The 18,521-nt window shown below is 42.7% G+C and overlaps 2 protein-coding genes across 3 annotated transcripts in view; one reads left to right on the forward strand and one right to left on the reverse strand.

Annotated features, from left to right (window-relative positions):
• mideasb (mitotic deacetylase associated SANT domain protein b) overlaps nt 1-13,307 on the reverse strand; it is a 28,361-nt gene extending 15,054 nt beyond the window's left edge. The window contains exons 1-3 of one of the 2 annotated variants that reach the window (XM_014988785.2): nt 12,875-13,307; nt 4,291-5,886; nt 215-487 (exon numbers count right to left, since the gene is read on the reverse strand). In XM_014988785.2, the coding sequence (XP_014844271.2) occupies nt 215-487; nt 4,291-5,676 (1,659 nt within the window). In that variant the 5' untranslated portion in view covers nt 5,677-5,886; nt 12,875-13,307. Of the gene's footprint in view, nt 1-214; nt 488-4,290; nt 5,887-9,128; nt 9,521-12,874 lie in introns of those variants that run through there. The other variant, XM_014988782.2, reaches the window with a different exon arrangement.
• Nucleotides 13,308-14,545: 1,238 nt separating this feature from the next.
• On the forward strand, nt 14,546-18,146 carry ptgr2 (prostaglandin reductase 2). Its single transcript, XM_014988790.2, has 9 exons — nt 14,546-14,691; nt 14,837-14,905; nt 15,009-15,127; nt 15,209-15,400; nt 16,251-16,421; nt 17,130-17,339; nt 17,412-17,621; nt 17,703-17,742; nt 17,819-18,146. The coding sequence occupies exons 2-9, from the start codon at nt 14,869-14,871 to the stop codon at nt 17,881-17,883; spliced, it is 1,044 nt and encodes a 347-aa protein (XP_014844276.2). The 5' UTR covers nt 14,546-14,691; nt 14,837-14,868; the 3' UTR covers nt 17,884-18,146.
• The last annotated feature ends 375 nt before the right edge of the window (nt 18,147-18,521 follow it).

The raw sequence follows: 18,521 nt of genomic DNA on the forward strand, positions 1-18,521 counted from the left end.
CAGCACGTCTGTAGGGCGACGTGCCATGAATTCAAGGATTTAAAGCTGGAATTAAAACAGACAAAATCCAGGACGTTGGATTATACCCCACAGCTCTAAGGAAGGTCTTCAGCTTGTTTTTATTACAGTGTGTAAAATGACATTCAACGATACGACAGAAAACAAAACAAAACAAAACAAAAAAAACAAACAAACAAAAAAGGTGAGCACTGACCTGCTCTGAACTTTCCGACAAGGAGTTTCGGAGCGAGCGTCTGCGGGTGACGATGACCGAGGGTTTGTGATCGGCTCGCCCGAGGTCCTGGTGGCTGGGAGGCCGGTGAGGCCAGCTGGTTGCCGCGGCTGCTCCATCCCTATCCGGAGACGAGGGGTCCTGTCTCCGAACGGGGACGGACACGGGGATGACGAGCGGAAGGAGGCTGTCGTCTCGGGGCCGCTTGGCGCTCATGCTCTCCGGTTCGGCGGGGCTCCACGGCCTGTGAGGCTCCTGATCAACACGGCAGAGCAAAAGTATCGATGCTCGTTAGGAATACTGTCCACTTCGTGACACGAGACAGAAGCTGGGTGCACATGTGCTGGCCGGCATCGGTAAAAGATGAGCAACGAGTCTTAAAATGCACTGATCTTAAAAAAAAACAACAAAAAAAACATCTTCAATCACCTTTAATCAATTTTAAGCATTCAAGGATTGCTAGAAGTATCAATAATTGTCCTAAAAGTGATTTTGATGTGAAACAAAAGCATCTTATGTCCAAATTTAAGTATGGCGGGAGGATCTGTGATGCTCTGGGCCTGTTTCGATTAACCTACATTTTCTTGACACTTTTTTTTTTTTTGGTACCGTTTCATAATGTTCCCCCACCGCTCTTTGTGACCTTTATCATCTCAGCCATTAAAAATATACGTCAGATACAGACATTATGCACATTAAGCATCCATTAAATTAATTAGCTGACACTTGAAGTATAATTGCAAGAGACTGATATAAAAGGACTCTTGATAATAGTAGTAAGAGTCTATTAATAGCCTACCAATAACTGTGAGTGTTAGCAGTCTGTGACATTTCACAGAATAACAACTTAGCATATTGCATACATGCAAATCACTACATTACCTCATCCATTAAATAAACATACTCAAGCTAAAGTTTTTTTGTTTTTGTTTTTTTTTACAATACTGCTAAAAGAAAACAATATACACCTTTAAAAGCATCTTTATCATAATGAGAGCCCACAAATTTCTCCGCTCATATATGAGCATTTGAACAAGTGCTATATTAAACATGAAAGAGAGCAAACTTCTAAGCAAGGCAAGTAGGACATTTGGACTGATGGAAAAGCAGAAATAAACTTTCAGGTTGAGCCCAAAACTTGAAACAGCAGCTTGCAGATTTTATCACAGTAAAACTCTCATGTGACTTGCTAAGGTCTGAAAATAACCACAGATCAGCATAAAACTGCAAAATGTAGTTTAGTTAATTAAAAAAAAAAGTTACTAAGCTGTTCAATCGGCATTGAACATAAAATAACCATTTAAATATGGACAGATTTGTACATTTAACCTCTTTCAGGTACAGGTTGGTGTTTTATGCAGCTTTGATGATATGTATGCTACATACTCCCTACTGCAAGGAAATGTTTTATTACTTTAGTAATTACCTACCAGTGAAAAGTCACCTAGAATTAGATTGGCTTGATCACAGCTAACAATCTGGCACATCTAAACTCGGATCAAAATGAAAATAAATGATGCCTAAAAAAAACTAGCTTAAATATAGAAAGGATTTTTACAAAAATCAAAAAATTTACGGATAACACAGATCACCCTCTTTAAAAAAACCGTCATGCAAAAATAAAGTTTCTTCGGTCAGAGGCTTCTTCAAATTCGCTGTAATACAAACGGCTACAGGAGATCATTCCTGCCCACAGCCATCAGCATCTACAAGAACTCTTTGAAGAAACTTGAATTAATGTGATGTAGAATGACACTGAATTTCGCTTTGGGATTTTGAACTGAATTTAAATTTAAATATTTCAGAGACATGAGCATTTCAGTGGATATTGATATTCAATGGATATTATGCAATGGTAAGATACATAGGGTATAAATGATTTGCTTACAGGTAGAAAATGGAAGCAGGATGGAAAAATATGGGAAAGGAAGGAGCTCAAGAACCGAAGAAGTGAACTGACAGAGCAAACATAAGAAATGACAATCGCTGTTTTATTTTCATCAATATTATTTGTACTTTTATTGCTTTATTATCATAATCCTTTTCTGATTATATAATTAACATATCATTAAGTCAAAAATTTAGAAAGTAAATCCAATTTCGTGGTAGACACTTCCTGTATTGTTTTTGACAGTCTGCACCCGGACTTTAAAACAGAAGCGTCACACTTTAGAGTTCAAACTCTACCACGGTTCACAAAAGGAGCTGTCCCCCTTTGCATTCTTCTAATGTCTCTGAGAAACCACGATGACTGAGCATCAGCGGCCGTACATCAAAGCCGCGGTCGGCTCGGGTCTGCAGCACCTTCGAAACCCCGATCTCAAAACATCAGAAGAGTGTTGGGGCCAGACGCTCGCCGGAGAGGAACAAGGCCGCCGTGGCTACGCTGCGCATTATTACTGGTGGAAAACTCCAGCTCCCTCCAACACAGAAGTAGAGAGATATTCTGCTGAGCACTGCAGGCGAGGCAACCCTGAACCCCCCACCCTGCACAGAGGCTGTGAGGGGGGGAGGGCGGACCAAGCTGAAGGGTTTGCGTTTTTTTTTTTTTTTTAAAGGGGGGGGAGGTGTGCAGGCATGTAACCAAACACACAGGCTGCATGATCAGCGACTCATGAGGCGAATTCAGGGCACTACAAACACACTCTGCTGTTTGGCAACACGACTTGTTGCACAACCGAGACTCTCAGCGCATAAACAAAGAGGAGTTTATGAGCTCATGCGTTTTGGGGGTTTCTCGTTATTCAACCTCATATATACTTAAAACAAAACAAAAAAAAATGCCTGAAACGTTACACCCAAAAGCGTCCCATAACGAATGAATAAACTCCGCAGCCCAGATTTTACCCATAAGGCCGAGCTGAGCAGCTCGCTTTGTGGCGCACATGTCGCTGGGTGCTGATTTACACCCAAAGGCTCTTCCAGCCACACGGTAATCACAAACGACGAGCTTTGGCACACTTTTTGCTGGCGGCCGTGTCATGCCTCTTGCTCTATTTTACACTCCTGTTGAGGGAATTTAAGTCCCAACTCAATTATATCCGTGGATGGTGCTGGAAGAACAGATTTTTTAGCTGTAAAGGGTTTGAGCTCCAAACTGCGGTGCAGTCGCAGAGGTGGGGGCAGTTCAGCGTATTTGATATTCTTCTGTAAAAGAAAATAAGCTGTGCTGGGCAAGGTTTTAAAACTGGCAGAAGCCCAGGGCTCCATTTTTCTGGGGGGTGCCCAAAAATGTTGCTGTTTTTTTTTTTTTTTTTTTCAACGAATGCATGTTTTGATACTTTATATACTGCTCAAAAAAATAAAGGGAACATTTCACTTTAATTTTGTGTGTGGCTCCAAATCCAGGCCTCCATTGGTTAATCAGTTTGATTTCCATTGATGATTTTTGTGTGATTTTGTTGTCAGCACATTCAACTTTGTACAGAACAAAGAATATTTCATTCATTCAGATCTAGGATGTGTTATTTGAGTGTTCCCTTTATTTTTTTGAGCAGTGTATAAAGCTCACAAACCAGAATCAGAAGAGTTGTATAAATAACGACATATAATATCGTTATTAATACGATATTGTGTTTTTCAAACACATCATGCTGTTCAATTGCACTATGAAGTAACTATGTTACCTTCAGTTGTTTTAAAAATGCTGCATGTGACTAAAAAAAAACTAAACTTTGTAATTTAATGCCTTGAAGTTGTGTCTCTGTTGCTTCAAAAACACCTGCTCTTTCTGAAACCCGGCCTCAGGGAGAGGCATTGGTCCTCTATTAACCCTTTAATAACATTTCTACATTGCTAAAGGTTTGTATTGTGTGAAGATTTATCCGTTCTCCATGATTAATAAAACCAAAATACAGCTGGTCCATTGCTGGTCATGCTACCCTTAGGAGTTAGCAGGACAAAATGACAACAAGCAACACTTGGTAACTTCCTTTGTTAGCCTCTGTGACATTGTTGGGAATTGGCGCAATATAAATAAACTGAACTACACTGAATACATGAACAAGCAAACAAGAACAAGCATATTCCTTAAGTCAACAATAAAACAGTTTCCTTACCTTGCTTAGTGAAGGAGACTTTCTTTCTGAAGCCTCTTGAGCGAGCATCTCCAGGTTGACCTCCTGGGACACCCGGCGCTTCCTGCGGGTGCTCTGGATGACCCCCGTGGGCGCCGCCTGGATGTCCCGGGCCCCGTTCTCCAGGCCCGACTGGTCCGAGGGCCCGCAAAGGAAAGGGTTGTCAGACGGCGCCCCGCCTTCCTTGGACAGCCGGCGCGATCTGCGGAGCTGTGCCTGCGATTGCGATGACGGCTCGGGCAGCGGAGGGGCCTGCAGGGGATCGGATGGCTGTTGCTGGGGTTCTGGCGTGATGTCCTGGATCAGCGGCTCCTGGATCTTCGGCGGAGCCGGAGCGGTGGACTCCTGCGAATGCACAACCACGGGCTGCGGGTGCGGGTGTGCGTTTTGTGCCGCAGAGAAACAGTCTAGCACATGGGGGTTTTGTTGTTGCGACTGCTGATGTTGCATTTGCTGCTGAATCTGGAGCTGTTGCCGCTGTTGTTGCATCTTTTGTTGCTGTTGTTGCTGCTCATGGTGTAACTGCTGCTGCTGCTGTAACTGGACATGCGGATGCCGGATGATCTGCTGATGCTGTTGAATTTGCTGCTGGATGACATGCTGCTGCTGCTGCCGTTGCATTTGCTCTTGATTCTGCAGCTGCTGAAGATGCAGCGAAGACTGTTTCGAATTCGAGTAGTTCGGCGGGTTCGGTAGTGTGTTCCGGCTCCCTTGGAAGGTCTGGTAATAAGCGGGCAGGTGCTGTTTGGGCTGACCGAAGGCCAGCTGGAAGGACTGCAAGACGGAGCTTCCTCCAGGGTGAGGGGCGCTCTGCTGCTGGGCGTTCAGCGCCCCTGGTTTCAACGTCTCCTGAAAGATTTGGGATGTCTGCTGCTGCTGCTCCCACTCCAGAGCTCGAGACTTCACAGCGTTGGTCGGCTGCTGATGCAGCTGCAAGCTGGGGGGAGTCTCGTGCATCGCCTTTGCGAACGCATTCTGGGTCCTTGTGAGATTCGGAAAAGCCGGCGCCCAGTTAGGCACTGCAGTCCAAGAGGCAGCTCTGTGTTGCTGCTGCTGCTGACCGGGCTCCGGGTGAGCCCACTTCATCGGCACCGTCTGCTGATAGTGGCCCCTGTTCTGGTCACCCTTATCCGGGCTGAAGATCACAGAGTTGAAGTACATGTGAGGAGCCTCTGGGTTGGAGGTCACCGTACTCGCCGCCTCGCTTTGTCCGGACTCCGAGGCGGCGGCGGCACCGAAGTACGCTCCGTCGGGATGCTGCGACGTCTCCTTCATCGGGTCTCCTGGTTGGTCGCCGAAGAACGTGATGCGTTTGCCCGTTCTCTTGGCGCTGGGTTTCTGCTGGGCAGGTACGCTCATGACGAGCATGAATGGGCCGAAGCAGGGAACCACTCCAACCCAGGCGTATGCAGAATGTTCTTTTGACTTAAAAAACAAAACAAAAAAAAACAGTCTTCTGTATTATTCACAGTGTTAAAAAAAGAGAAAAAAAAGCCCTCTGAAGTTCTTCACAATCTCCATTCGGGGGTGAAAAGATCTGAAGACGTCTCTGTGTTTTTCTCATTCATGGGCGACACCCTGCATAGAGAAAATGAGACAGAGGTCATGGGTTAAACAATCAGACCAAAAAAGGGACCCTCAGGGGGGCGGGGGTTTGGGGGTCTCATTAGCATCAGCCACGTAAAAACCTGCTGTTTGCTTTTTCAGCAAAAGATCTCCTTTTAAAAGGTACCGAGTGGGAGAATAGCACAGGGGAGGGGCGGGTTTACATGCTGGCTCACATTGTCATGCAACAAACAACATGTTCAATGTATTTTGCAGGAGGAAGGGGGATTTGTTGTGACGGATTAACGCTCAATTGAGCAAATTTACATGGGTGCGTGACATTGTATTAAAGTTTTATCACAATGCTTTGTGGCGTTACTGTGACACACGATAACAGTGACGATAAGAGCTATTTATTGCTTCATTTTTAGGTAACTGCATGGCTGTGATGGCATGACACAGCAATCTAAGAAAACCTACCTATTTATAAGGCGCTTCTTTAGGACACCAGTCACATAAAGACATGTGATTTTTATCACTCAACTGCTCACAGTAACTGCATTTAATCATATTTTCAGATGAATTAAGACGCATTGATACTTTCATTAAACAAACAGGAGAAAAAGATAGTAAAACTAACAATGCTGAAAAGACGGACACTTGCAGGGGTTTTGGATGTGATAAATGTCCAGCCCTGGTGCAAAAATGTGAAGTAGACGAAACAATGGTTTAATGAAGTCTAAAAAAGGAGGGTGTACGTTTGTATTCATTCACCTACGAGCCAATACGAACACTTAAAAACATCTGCAAATTATTAATTGTGTCATTTAAACTGACAAATCTTCATCTATTAGTGCATCAGGTAGAGCACACCATACAGGTGAGCTAAAGTTAAAGTCAGTATGACAGCAATAATATGACGCTCTTCAAATATGACATCTGTAATAGGGTGGCAGAAAGAAAGAGGCAGGCCAACAGCGAGACACGGTGGCAGCATCATGCTCTGGCGGTGCCTTGCTGGTCAGAGTTCATGGAAAGATCAATAAAGCTAAATACATAACAACCCAGACAAAAATAATATTTAAGTGAAGGTTAACCTTCCAGGAGGTCAATGACCCGAAATAGCCAAAGCTCCGACGGAGTGCAGCTTGACTTTTGATTAAAACATGTCCACGTGTTGCACTGGCTGGTCAAAGATCAGGCCCAAATCTATTGTTAAAACATGAAAAAAATTAAAATAAATCATACATGTTCTCCCTCTAATGTGAGAGAGCTAGAGAAGGAGCAAAATGTGCAAAAGCTGCACACATACCTGCAGCTGTATCTGCAGTTGTAGGTGGTTCTACTGACCCAGAAAGTCCGACTACAAATGCACACCACGGTTTTCAGATTAACTTGGGAAAGAACTGTGAAAATCGTGCGTCTTTACAGTCCTGCATTAATTTGTTTTGACTTGCAGAAACAAAAGGAAAGCAGATGGCAGATACAGCTCAATCAATAGTTACCAAAAGTGTCATTACCAGTTATCAACGCACTCGCACTGCGTTTATGTCGGGCTGTTTCGCGCAAACACTCGGAGGCGAAGTTCATCATCGACTGGCACGCTTGGAGCTCTGATGCCCTTATCAAACTCCTAACAGCTTTGCGAGACACGCAGCAGAAAAGAAAGCGCTCGTTTTCCCGCCAAAGCAAAGCTGAATGTGAAAGAAAAAAAGAAGTGTTTTCTTTTTTTACAACGTGTGACTCAGAGGTGAAAATGAAAAGGGAGACTGTGCCCTCTGAACTACGGCTGCAGCCTCAAATAGGAAGGGCAGCAGAAAGTGAGCACACATGAGTCACAGTGCAAAGACAGTGGGGGGAGAGGGGCGGTGAGGACGAAAAAGTCAAGACGTCCTTGCGGGCATCTGTGTAACTTACAGCACATCTTGACAATTACCGTGGCAACCCGGGCCGATAGTATATTACATAATGGCCGGGTTTCGGAGCAGATTCTGGCACGGCGCAGTGTGTCAAATTATAATTGTTCCATCTGTGCACAAAGTAGAAACCGTTCAAGTGCTGAAGTCAATAATCTAAAGACGAGAGAGAGAAAGAGAAAGCATGCAGGCTACTTTCTGAATTATAATAATCTGTCAGAATTGATAGCACGGTGGCACAAATGAATCCTGAAATCTCAAAAAAATATAGCACTTAATATCATTTAGGAAGTGGCTGACAATAGTCACCCTTTACTCCGGTGCCCTGGAGAAAGCCTTAAAATAGACATCTGCAGCTGTTCAGATCCTGCACTGGCTGAAAGGGGGGGGGGGGGCTAGAGGAGGCACTGACAGAGGAAAACCAAAGACCACGCTGTGTGGCCAACAAACAGCATGTGTGCAGCAACCATGTGATGGCACTGACATGCTGTCAAACCCCAGGATGCATCCTCCCTTTGGAGAAGGTGCTCGTCGTCAATAGCCCTATTTATTCTTGCAGAACCTGCTGATTACAGGGTAGCGGCGCGGGTTATTAAGCAAGCAGCACACTCCATCTGAGGTGAAGGATCACCATGACGCATCACAAGTGCAGCCCTTACACAAGCCGAGGCTTTAGCACATAACGCGGCAAATTGGCTTAAAAGAAATGTCAAGAGCCCTAATCCATCGCCATTTGCTAATTTAAAACTACCAGCGCGGCCTGCGAAGGAAGGAGCTCAGGACTCTTCTCCCCCCCCACCACCACCGCTTTCCATTCCCTCCACATCACTTTCTGAGGCCAGCCAGCCAGCCAGCCAGCTCAGCGCTATTTACGAGAAGCCCTTTGTTGCAGAAAACGGATTATCCAGTCACTAATGCCGTGTCCCGCTGCAACAAACTGACCCAATAATGCCCGCCAGTTCGACAAAAAGAGAGGAAAAAAAAGGAGAGAGAAAAAGAAACAAGCATGGCAGCAGAAGAGCAAAGGAGAGATAACCACTGATCGATTCAAGTTGTCAAAAGGTTAACGCGTCACGATTCTTCCTGCGCATTATCCCGGCGGTTCGCCCCTTTTTGTTGTATTTACGGAGCTGCCACAGGAATCAACCCCGACGGCGGTGACGAGCCCCCGGGATCCGAAGCGCGCGCGCGCCCCAGTCCGAGGTAAACAAAACTTTGTCAGCGAGCTGCGGCCACAGCAACATGCAGCGTCAACCACAACATCTACGTCTGCCATAACAACAACAGCAGCAACAGCAGCAACAGCGCCACAGTCATCGACTTTTACGGCCTCTACGGAAGATCTCCCCCGGTACTTACTGCGAGGAGCTGCTCAGCCGCGCTGGATAGCTCTCTCGTGCGGCCAGCAGCGGCGGCGGCGGCAGCAGCAGCAGGCCCACGATGATGACTGCACACATCCCCGAGGTTGACTCATGCTACGCTGCTGACCTCACGCATTTGGACTTTCTCCCCCCACCCCTTCCCTTCTCTTCGGTGCCCCCAGCTAAGAAGAAGAAAACAAGTGAGGAGGGATGGGAGAGAGGTGAGGAGGGGGCGGAGGGGGATTCGACGCTGGAGCGTAAACACAAACGTGCTAATGCGCATGAACAGAAGCGCAATGCAGCCGCTGTTTGTTGCACATTATTGCACTGTGATTGCACAAAAAGGCTAAAAAAAAGAAAGAAGAAAAAGAAGGATGCGGCCTGCTGCTGCCGTGCATCGACTGCGCTTCTCTGGTTGTCTTGTGATTGCCACCTCCTCTCTGCCCGCCGCCTGCTCCGTGGCCCCGCCCACTTCCCTGCCCATAAAAGGCTCTTCCTCTGACACGCGAAGGCGCTGTAATTTACGGAGCAAGATCCCTCTCAGTCCATGCGGGAAATTCCAACACACGAGGGAGGACCGCGGGGATGAAGGAGAGGGCGGGGGAAAGAAAGACGCACCGGAATTCATCTTCCCTTTCACTAACTTTTTCTATTTTACTCGTTGAAAAACTCTTGGAATGCCTGCGCGGTGCAGGTAATCCCTATTACATCCGCCTGGGGGATGTGGGAGGATGAAAACAGTACTGTTTATTTTATATTAAGGCGACTCCTAATACTTTCAGCATGATTTCACCTTTTTACTTTTCCTCAGAATTATCCCACAAGAGGAAAATGAATCACCTTTCAGATAAAGAAAACATTCTGAAGGCATGGGAAACGTCGGTGGTACACAGATACAATGAATTAAAGTAGTAATTACCAGGAAGTTATGGCAAATGAGACTAAGCAAACATTTATTTCTGCTTTAACTTAAAAAAACAAACAAAAACAAAACACAGCTGACATGAAGAGGGAGAAACAATAAGAGATTCTCATTATCTCTATGTATAGGTAGAAATTAATACTAGGATGCAAAACATGACCTAACTTTATTTTGTTTTGTTTTTTTCTAAGAAAGAGATCAGCACTGATTATTTCAGCACGTGGTAAAAATACTACAAACACATTGATCTTTACTACAGATGAACTGATCAATCGGTCAATTTCTCGCCAACCAGCTCTGATCGGAATCCAGCAATCTGAATATTCTTTCCGATTTATTCAAATTCTGATTTGACCAGTTCTGGTCAAGTTGGAACTAGGAGCAAAGATAAAACAACAACAACAAAACCGGAAATCTGTGAATCTTTAAATATTACAGCTCTACGATATCCCCAACAACCACCATTTTGGTTATGACACGCTGACTTAAATAAAAACTAAAACAAAAACCAACAAAAGTTAGCATAAGAAGCTGATTATTAGTCATCACCATTTGTAGTTGGTTAATGAGTCGGGCTCATTAACCCGACTGAAGTCGTCTGCAGCTTTAAAAATGATTTTATTCAGAAAACCGATGGATAAGTCTCCACAATATGACCGGAAAACTGGGAATATTTCCAGAAACCCAATTTTTTCTTTATTATAAAAGAAAAACTTGGTCATTCAGGCACTTATCTGCCATGAAAGTAAAATTACTTTGATGTAACGTAACGTAATAAAATGTTAATTGTAGAGATTGAATCATTCGCAAGTTTTCGCCAAGGCATTACGCTGCCTCTACATCTTTTTAGCAGGTTTGAGGACCGCAGCGCACAGGGTTACAACAGGCTTTGTGCGGAGGTGAAGGAGGATCCCTTATCTAAAGATGCTGAGGTCACGGGCAGTACAAACGGCAGCCATTTCTCCAACAGAAAACCACTGCAAACAGCCCTCATTGTGTGCTCTGCACACACACATGAACCAGAATAACCATAGCACTGTTTTCCTAAGAGCTCGCAGCTTGTACATGTTCTGTCGGCTTTAACGCACTGTATTTGCATCTGCGTAATAGCATAGGGTTTAAAATAGAAGACCTGCAATCTGTAATAAGTGTCACTATACTGGTCTGTTAGCCACCTCTATAATTAGAAAGTTTGTGTTCAGGAATGGGGAAAAACTCCAGAGGAAGTACTATTGGGCCTTTGTGTAATAAAAAAAAAGGAAAAACAGAACCAGACTTAATAAGAAGAACAACTTCTTAATTCTTAGTCATTTTTCTGCAGTATTACAAATTATTACACTACGAAACATACAAACTGTCAGAATACGAGGGGAATCCCCGGAGACGCTCTACAACTGGTTGTTGCTCATTTATAGAAAAAAGCAGCGTGGTGATATTCATCGAGTGCAAGGCTATAGGTCTGGACTTTTTAAGCTTCTTCAGTTGCATATAATTAGACTTGTGCATTACTTTCTAAAACCTTCCAGACCCTTGCAGCACTGTGCACTGAATATGCTCATCAAATGAATTCTTTGCAAAACTTACCCACGGAAATGACTAAATGAAAGAAAATATATCGGTATAATGTACAAATATTAGAAATAATAACTTTCATTTAGGCATGTTTTAGGATATGAATGCCGGCAGTGAATTTTATTTCACTGCTGTCATGAGAATGTCTGTTTCGTGTTGCAGTCTATCGCTGAGAATGCAGTTTCTTCTGTAATCTAGTGGTCTGTAATCTCAAACAATCACACAATCTGACCCTGACCCTCACAAAGCAAACAAATCAAAAATAGTCCATTGGAACTAGATTATCTGGAAGGGGACAAACGACATATAAGATCACCTCCACAGGCTCTTGTCAAAGAATATAGAAGACGTTACAGATGTCTTCTATATTTAATTAGTACCATAGATATGTCATACATACATACATACATACATACATACATATATATATATAATTTATGTATTCATTTATTTTTGGGCGCGTCAGTGCCACCACATGGCGCAAGGTTGCCCTGGGTGGGGAGCCATAAAACCTATTAAAAAAGATAAAATAAACACTGCTGACACAGAATTCATGGTAACAGTGGAAATGACAAAGCACAAAACAGAAATGTGCAAGATAGCAATGTGGCGGTCTAATTTCTGACTCTCAAAAAAATAAAAAAACACAAACCACACAAAAAAAAGCAAAACAAGCAAAGATTTAATAATAATAATTGCAGATGCAACTGAAAGTAAATGCATTTAGGAACCAACTACATCTAATGACACTGCTGCATTGAAAACTGATGTAGGGGTGGAGCAATTTGATCATTTTAAAATATAGCTATTTACTATGTTTGTTTAGATAAATGTCTTAGGAAAAACAAACATATTTGACTTCTGTGGCTTTCTGTTACCGTGAAAAATTAAAACCGCGAAAACAGCTACAGATTCTCTTTTCTTTCCTGACTGACATTTAGAAATCTTTAATCAAACAATGAGAAGTCAAATTACCTGTAAATGGGGTGTAATATTCCTTGCACTTGTACTCAGCAGGTGCAAGAGTTTAATTTGCTTAAAAGTTATTTATTCAGACTCCAGCTGTTGAAAGCATGAATGCCACTCCTGGGAATCTGGGGGGCATTTTGAGTTGTGTCACAGTCTGTCAGAGGGGATTTCAGATCAGTTTGTCGGATAACACCCAACAAAACCAGCATATGATTCATATAAAACCACATCTGTCACTTGCTGCCATGCACCCAGACTGCCTTTCAGTAAGGCTTACTTACTTTATCCTCTGGTCCTCCATGGCATTCAAGCCTTCATCTCGCCGTTTCTGAGGTTGCCTTCCTGCAGATTCTTCCACAAGGCGTCACATCCCAGCCCCACACTGACCCAATTTAGCTTTTTGCTAGCCCTCAACGCGAGACGGCATGCGCGTTTAGAACTTTTTTTTCATTTAAAGTATCTCGATAGCAACAAAACGTGTAATTAAATCAACGTCTTTATCTGTTCAGAAGCTGCAGAGCTGATGAAACCCAACCATATAACCTCATTACGAGGGCGCATACCGTTTCTATTTGCTCCACGGTTTCCTTAACGGCTCAACGGCGCGTCAAGGCGTACTAGTAACAAGATAGTAAGCCGCTTCTGTCAAATAATGTCGCACTTTAACATAAACGTGAATTAAATTTTGCCATCCCATATAGAGCTATATATTTTTCAAGATAGGTTTTTAGTGGTATTAGTTGTTACTCTTTTAAAAAAATAATCATCCATATTAAATCTCGGACGGAAGGTCTACAAATGAGAAGGTTAACGAAAACGGAAGCTGGGAGCAGGGAATCATCTTTGGTTTGTTCTCAACTACACTTTCCCAGCAGCTGGTGCGCATCATTTGTCAACCGGCGAGTCTTTTGCAAATGTTTGCGAACCAGGCCCAGCAGGCGGAGCTTACCCCATGTGACTATAACTGAATTGTGTGGATATATTCAGGTAAAAGTATCGTCTTAAACAATGAACAGAGGGAACAATTCTACAGAATTGGGTTAAACACCAGGTTTACCAGGATATAATTTCAAGACCTTTACATGTCATCCTTTATAATCAGTTGGTAACGTAGTGAAGTGACATTGCTGTGGTAGATTTCGCTTATACAGACTGTGTTGGCTCCGTCTTTTCATGGAAACGTAGCACGGTGCGTGCGCCATTTTATGAGTGGCACCTTCGCCTTAGAATATAATACAAGCGCGCTTAAAAACTTAATTTTCATAATTAAAGAAACACTAAAGTTTACAGTCAAATAATTAGGAATAATTATAAACACAATAAGTTTTTGTATCAATAATTGTACCAAGACAAAAATCAACAATATCTGCAGTTCTGAATAAGGCAGAATAACTATGTGAAATCTGCTTCCAAAATAGTTTAATAAACTGGTCTTATTTGCCTCTAGAAATTATACTAAACCACTAAACGATTTCATAATTTTAGTTTTAGCTAAGACATTTAAAAAAAATTCAACTCTTCTCTTTTGTCAACAATTATTACTAAAAAAGCAATGTAAAAACCATAAATCTCGTCTTTCAAATGTTGATGAACTTAACACTAATGCCTTGTTTAGGAATAAGGGATGAAAGACTCTAAATTGTATATCACGCCTTGTGGAATGTAAGTAGTAAGTATATACTAACAGTATTTTAGTAACTACATAGTGTTAGTATGTGGTTATTAACAGTCTTATTTCAGTTGCTGCTTGTAGTAAAACATTTTTAAGGATATTCGAACTATTACAGCATCTGAACATGAACACTGCTAAGTGACACTGCTATAAGCAGGTATAGTCTTAATGTAGCCAGTAATACACCATAAATGGACTTGCACCATTTTTTTCCCCCCAGTCCCAAACTAAGCATGCCAATCACAATATGGCTGCCACGCTGACGTCCGATCCGGATATAATACTTCCAACCTAAAAGGAAAAGTCCCCCTCCGCACTCTGCTCCGTATTCATTTCTACCCGGGTCATCCTCCGGTTGACTGTGACGGAATGCGCCTTGTTTCCTCACAGTTTTGCTAGCCTTCGAACAAGCATCGACTCATACCTGTAAGTACAACAAAGATTTTTAAGAATTTTCTGCACGAGCAGCTATTTTTTATTTTTATTTTTTAGATGTTCTTTTAAAATGTGCAGCTACAAACACCCTTTCTTACACCGTGACCTGTCTTTGGCTTTTCTCATGGGTTGCCAGGTCAGGTCACCCGAGCAAACGCTGCAACAAACATGCAAGTGCAACGAGTCGTTCTTAACTCTCGACCAGGTACGTTATTTCAGAACCAGCGACCTTATTAAGAGTTTTGCATGCATGTTGCAAACTTTTTATTATTATTATTATTATTGGAGCTTTGCATTTGCACGTGCAGGTAACAACGGGGAGCCAAGTCCTGAAAATTTCCGCCTGGAACAGATAAATTTAACATCCGACCTGGAAGATGGACAAGTCCTTGTTCGGACGCTTTACCTCTCAGTCGACCCTTACATGGTAACGAAGCAAGGCATAAATAAGCATTATTAATAACCTTTAGCCACTGGTCCATATTTATGGGGTGTGTGTTTTTTTCAGCGCTGCAGAATGAATGAAGACACCGGTGCTGATTACCTGGCTCCATGGAAGCTGTCTGAATGCGCGGACGGTGGCGGTGTTGGCGTGGTTGAAAGCAGCCGCTGCAGGGCTCTCACCGAGGGAGACATCGTCACTTCATTCAACTGGCCGTGGCAGACCCATGCAGTTATGGTGGGAGGTGGCCTTCAGAAGGTATGGCATATTATTCCCAAGTTGTTGTTTTTATGTTGTGAAGATTTGATTCCATCTTGGGTTGCGTGTGCAAAAAGCTGTATGTTACAGTGCCTTTCAGAAGCGATTAACTAAGGATCTCTTTATAGTTATAAGGGTTATCTGTGATGGACTTACACAATGCAAAATGTAATTGTGAAGAGGGAGGCAAATAACACCAAAAAGGAAAGTACAAAACAAGCAAAAGAATCTGAAAGATGCTAATTTGTAATGAGTCAGCTCGAGTCGATCTTTGTAGACTTCTGGGAATGTCTACTGGCTTCTTGTGTAGACTGAAGTTGTGGATTGGGTGGAAAAGTGTCTGTGAACAGATATTCTCAAGTCTTGGGACAGATTTTACATCTGAACTTTGACTAGGCCGTTCTAAAACGTGATCAATTTTTAAATCATTTTAGCTCTGGTTGTATATTTAATGAAAATCTGCCCCAATCTCAAGTTGTTTGTATTTTCTATCAGGGTTTTTTTCTCCCCAGCATTACCCTGTATGTTGCTCCATTTATCTATCAACTATGCAGCTTCTCTGTCACCACTGCAGTAAAGCATACTCAAATCATGATGCTCCTTCCACCATGTTTAACCAGGGGGGTATATTGCATTTTAGTTTGTTGCTGTAACGGTAAAAAATGTTTTTTTTTTTTTTTGCTCTTGTCAAACCTGTCTAAAAATACAACCTTATGTTATTTATTTTTATTTGAAAAAAAAAATCTATCACTTTCTTTCCTCTTCAAAATTAGGCACTACATTGTGTCAGTCGACCCATAAAATTCATTTGTACAATACGCAGTTCATGAGGATCCCATACCTTTTACAGGTTGATTCACAGATGGTTGACGGCCATCTTTCCTATTTTTTGGGAGCAGTTGGTATGACGGGACTCACCGCGCTGTTAGGGGTCAGGGAGAAGGGCCACGTGACCAAAGGGGCCAATCAGACGATGGTGGTCAGCGGTGCAGCCGGCGCCTGTGGCTCCCTAGCTGGACAGGTACACACACAAACTTTTAGATTTTGGGTCTTTGACTCATCTGGTTACTTGAGATGTTCACATAGCAGAGTAGGAAGTAAAAATGGGGCTGAAACGATTAATTGTGATTAATCAGTTTCTGTAATAATCGTCAACTAATTTAGTAATCGATTAATCGTTAACTGGAATATACAGATATGCTGAAAGAACCACACTCAAGAGCTGTAATCAAGACAAAACTTGAATATAAAGTATACAAAAAAATGTCTGTTCCATCAAAAATGCCACAAGGAGCAGTTTTTTGTTGTTGTTTCACTCTGAACTAATTCTTTAAAGAAGAAAGAAAATTACAATGAAACACCTTTTGCTATTCAGTTATTAGTCTGTTAATCCAAAACATAATCAACAAGTCAAACAAAGCAGAAAGGGCAGGTCCTTTCACATGTTGATGTTTGAAATATTTTTCTTTTTTACCTGCGGAGGCATCCTTTGGTACAAATGATCAGGTGTTGACTTAAGCAATGAAATGCTTTTTTTTTTATTAAGAAATTGATTTGCATCTTTTAACGTATTTCTAATGTATGAGTCGTTACAGAATGAAAAATCTGCAGAATGTGTCGATAAAAAAAAACAGATTAATCGTCAGAATAATTTATTACTAAAACAATTGTCAGTTGCAGCCCTAAGTAAGATATTAGGGCTTACTTTGTACTAATGTACATCTCCCAGATCGGCCGGCTGGATGGATGTGCGAAGGTGGTTGGGATTTGCGGTTCGGACGAGAAGTGCAAAGCTTTGGTGGAAGACCTGGGCTTCTCGGCAGCCATCAACTATCGCAGTGGCGACGTCTCGGCACGGCTCAAGGAGACCTGTCCCGCTGGCGTCGACGTCTACTTCGACAACGTGGGAGGCGCCGTCAGCGACGCCATCATAGAGCAGGTAAGGTGCGCGTCTTTTAGGGCCGGGCGTGCCTCGCGGCCTTCACCGAGCCTTCTGCCTCTTCGCCCGCAGATGAACGAAGGAGGACACGTGATCCTCTGCGGGCAGATCTCGCAGTACAACAAGGATGTGCCGTATCCTCCCCCTCTGAGCGACAAGACGCAAGAAATCCTGCAACGTTGGAACATCGCCCGGGAGAGATTCATGGTGCTCAGCTACATGAGTAAAGCGGAAGCTGCCCTCTTTGAGCTCAGCCAGTTAGTAAAATCGTCTCAAATCAAGGTACGAAAGACGACGTCTCCGTCGGAATGCGCTCCCTTCTCCTCGGTTGACACGCGGCGTTATTTTGTTTCCTCTTTGCAGGTGTTGGAAACGGTGGTGAACGGTATAGAAAACATGGGAGGTATGCAAGTTAAAAATATAGTCAGTCGTAACTTTTAGTTGGAGTTTCAGCATTTTTTTTCTTCTTTTTCTTGCAGTTGCTTTTTGCTCCATGATGAAAGGCGGAAACATCGGCAAGCAAATAGTAAAAATATCCGACTGAGAAAAGATTCCAGCTGGATCGAGCTTGCAATCCACGTCCACTGTTGCCTTTTTATCACCTGCATTACTGTAACACTAACCTACTGAAGTCTTTTAAGGTTGCAACAAGAAAATATATTTACTTATTTTCTGCCTGTATTCTGAAAACATAAAACATAATGCAATTTCTGAGCCTTGGAGTAACCTGGAGCCAATTAACAAATGTGGGTCAAATCAGTGACAATCCACCAACTACTGTGAAATAAATAAATAAAAAAAATTGCACTAATTTTTCAACTTAATCACAAGAAAAATAGAACACAAAAATATTGGAAATTCAAAACAATTATTGCATGTAAAACTGCTAAAATCAACATTCATATGTATTTACATGTTATAACTATATTAGACATTTTGAGGAAGGCTCAAAGAACCACTTCTGGCTCCGATTGGATCCTGTGATCTTGAGAAATTGTGCAAAAAGAAATAGTTAAAGCACTATTAAACCAAAATAGTGATCTTTATTCTCCGTTAGCAGACGACTACCATTTAAATTCTTGAAAGGCACTGATATCAGATACTGATCCATCGATTACGTGCCTCTGTCTTATTGCAATCCGTTCAGTCTAAATAGAAACATTGGACGCACGACACAAACGA

Source organism: Poecilia mexicana, unplaced genomic scaffold (assembly GCF_051168715.1).
Source record: "Poecilia mexicana isolate PSO_F unplaced genomic scaffold, ASM5116871v1 scaffold_22, whole genome shotgun sequence".
Taxonomy (NCBI): domain Eukaryota; kingdom Metazoa; phylum Chordata; class Actinopteri; order Cyprinodontiformes; family Poeciliidae; genus Poecilia; species Poecilia mexicana.

Bases quoted from the DNA above. Each gene is read 5' to 3' on its own strand.
- ptgr2 (XM_014988790.2), top strand. From the start codon at position 14,869: ATGCAAGTGCAACGAGTCGTTCTTAACTCTCGACCAG. The intron at 14,906-15,008 runs GTACGTTATTTC...TTGCACGTGCAG, and splicing joins CGTTCTTAACTCTCGACCAG to GTAACAACGGGGAGCCAAGT. The intron at 15,401-16,250 runs GTATGGCATATT...TACCTTTTACAG, and splicing joins TGGGAGGTGGCCTTCAGAAG to GTTGATTCACAGATGGTTGA.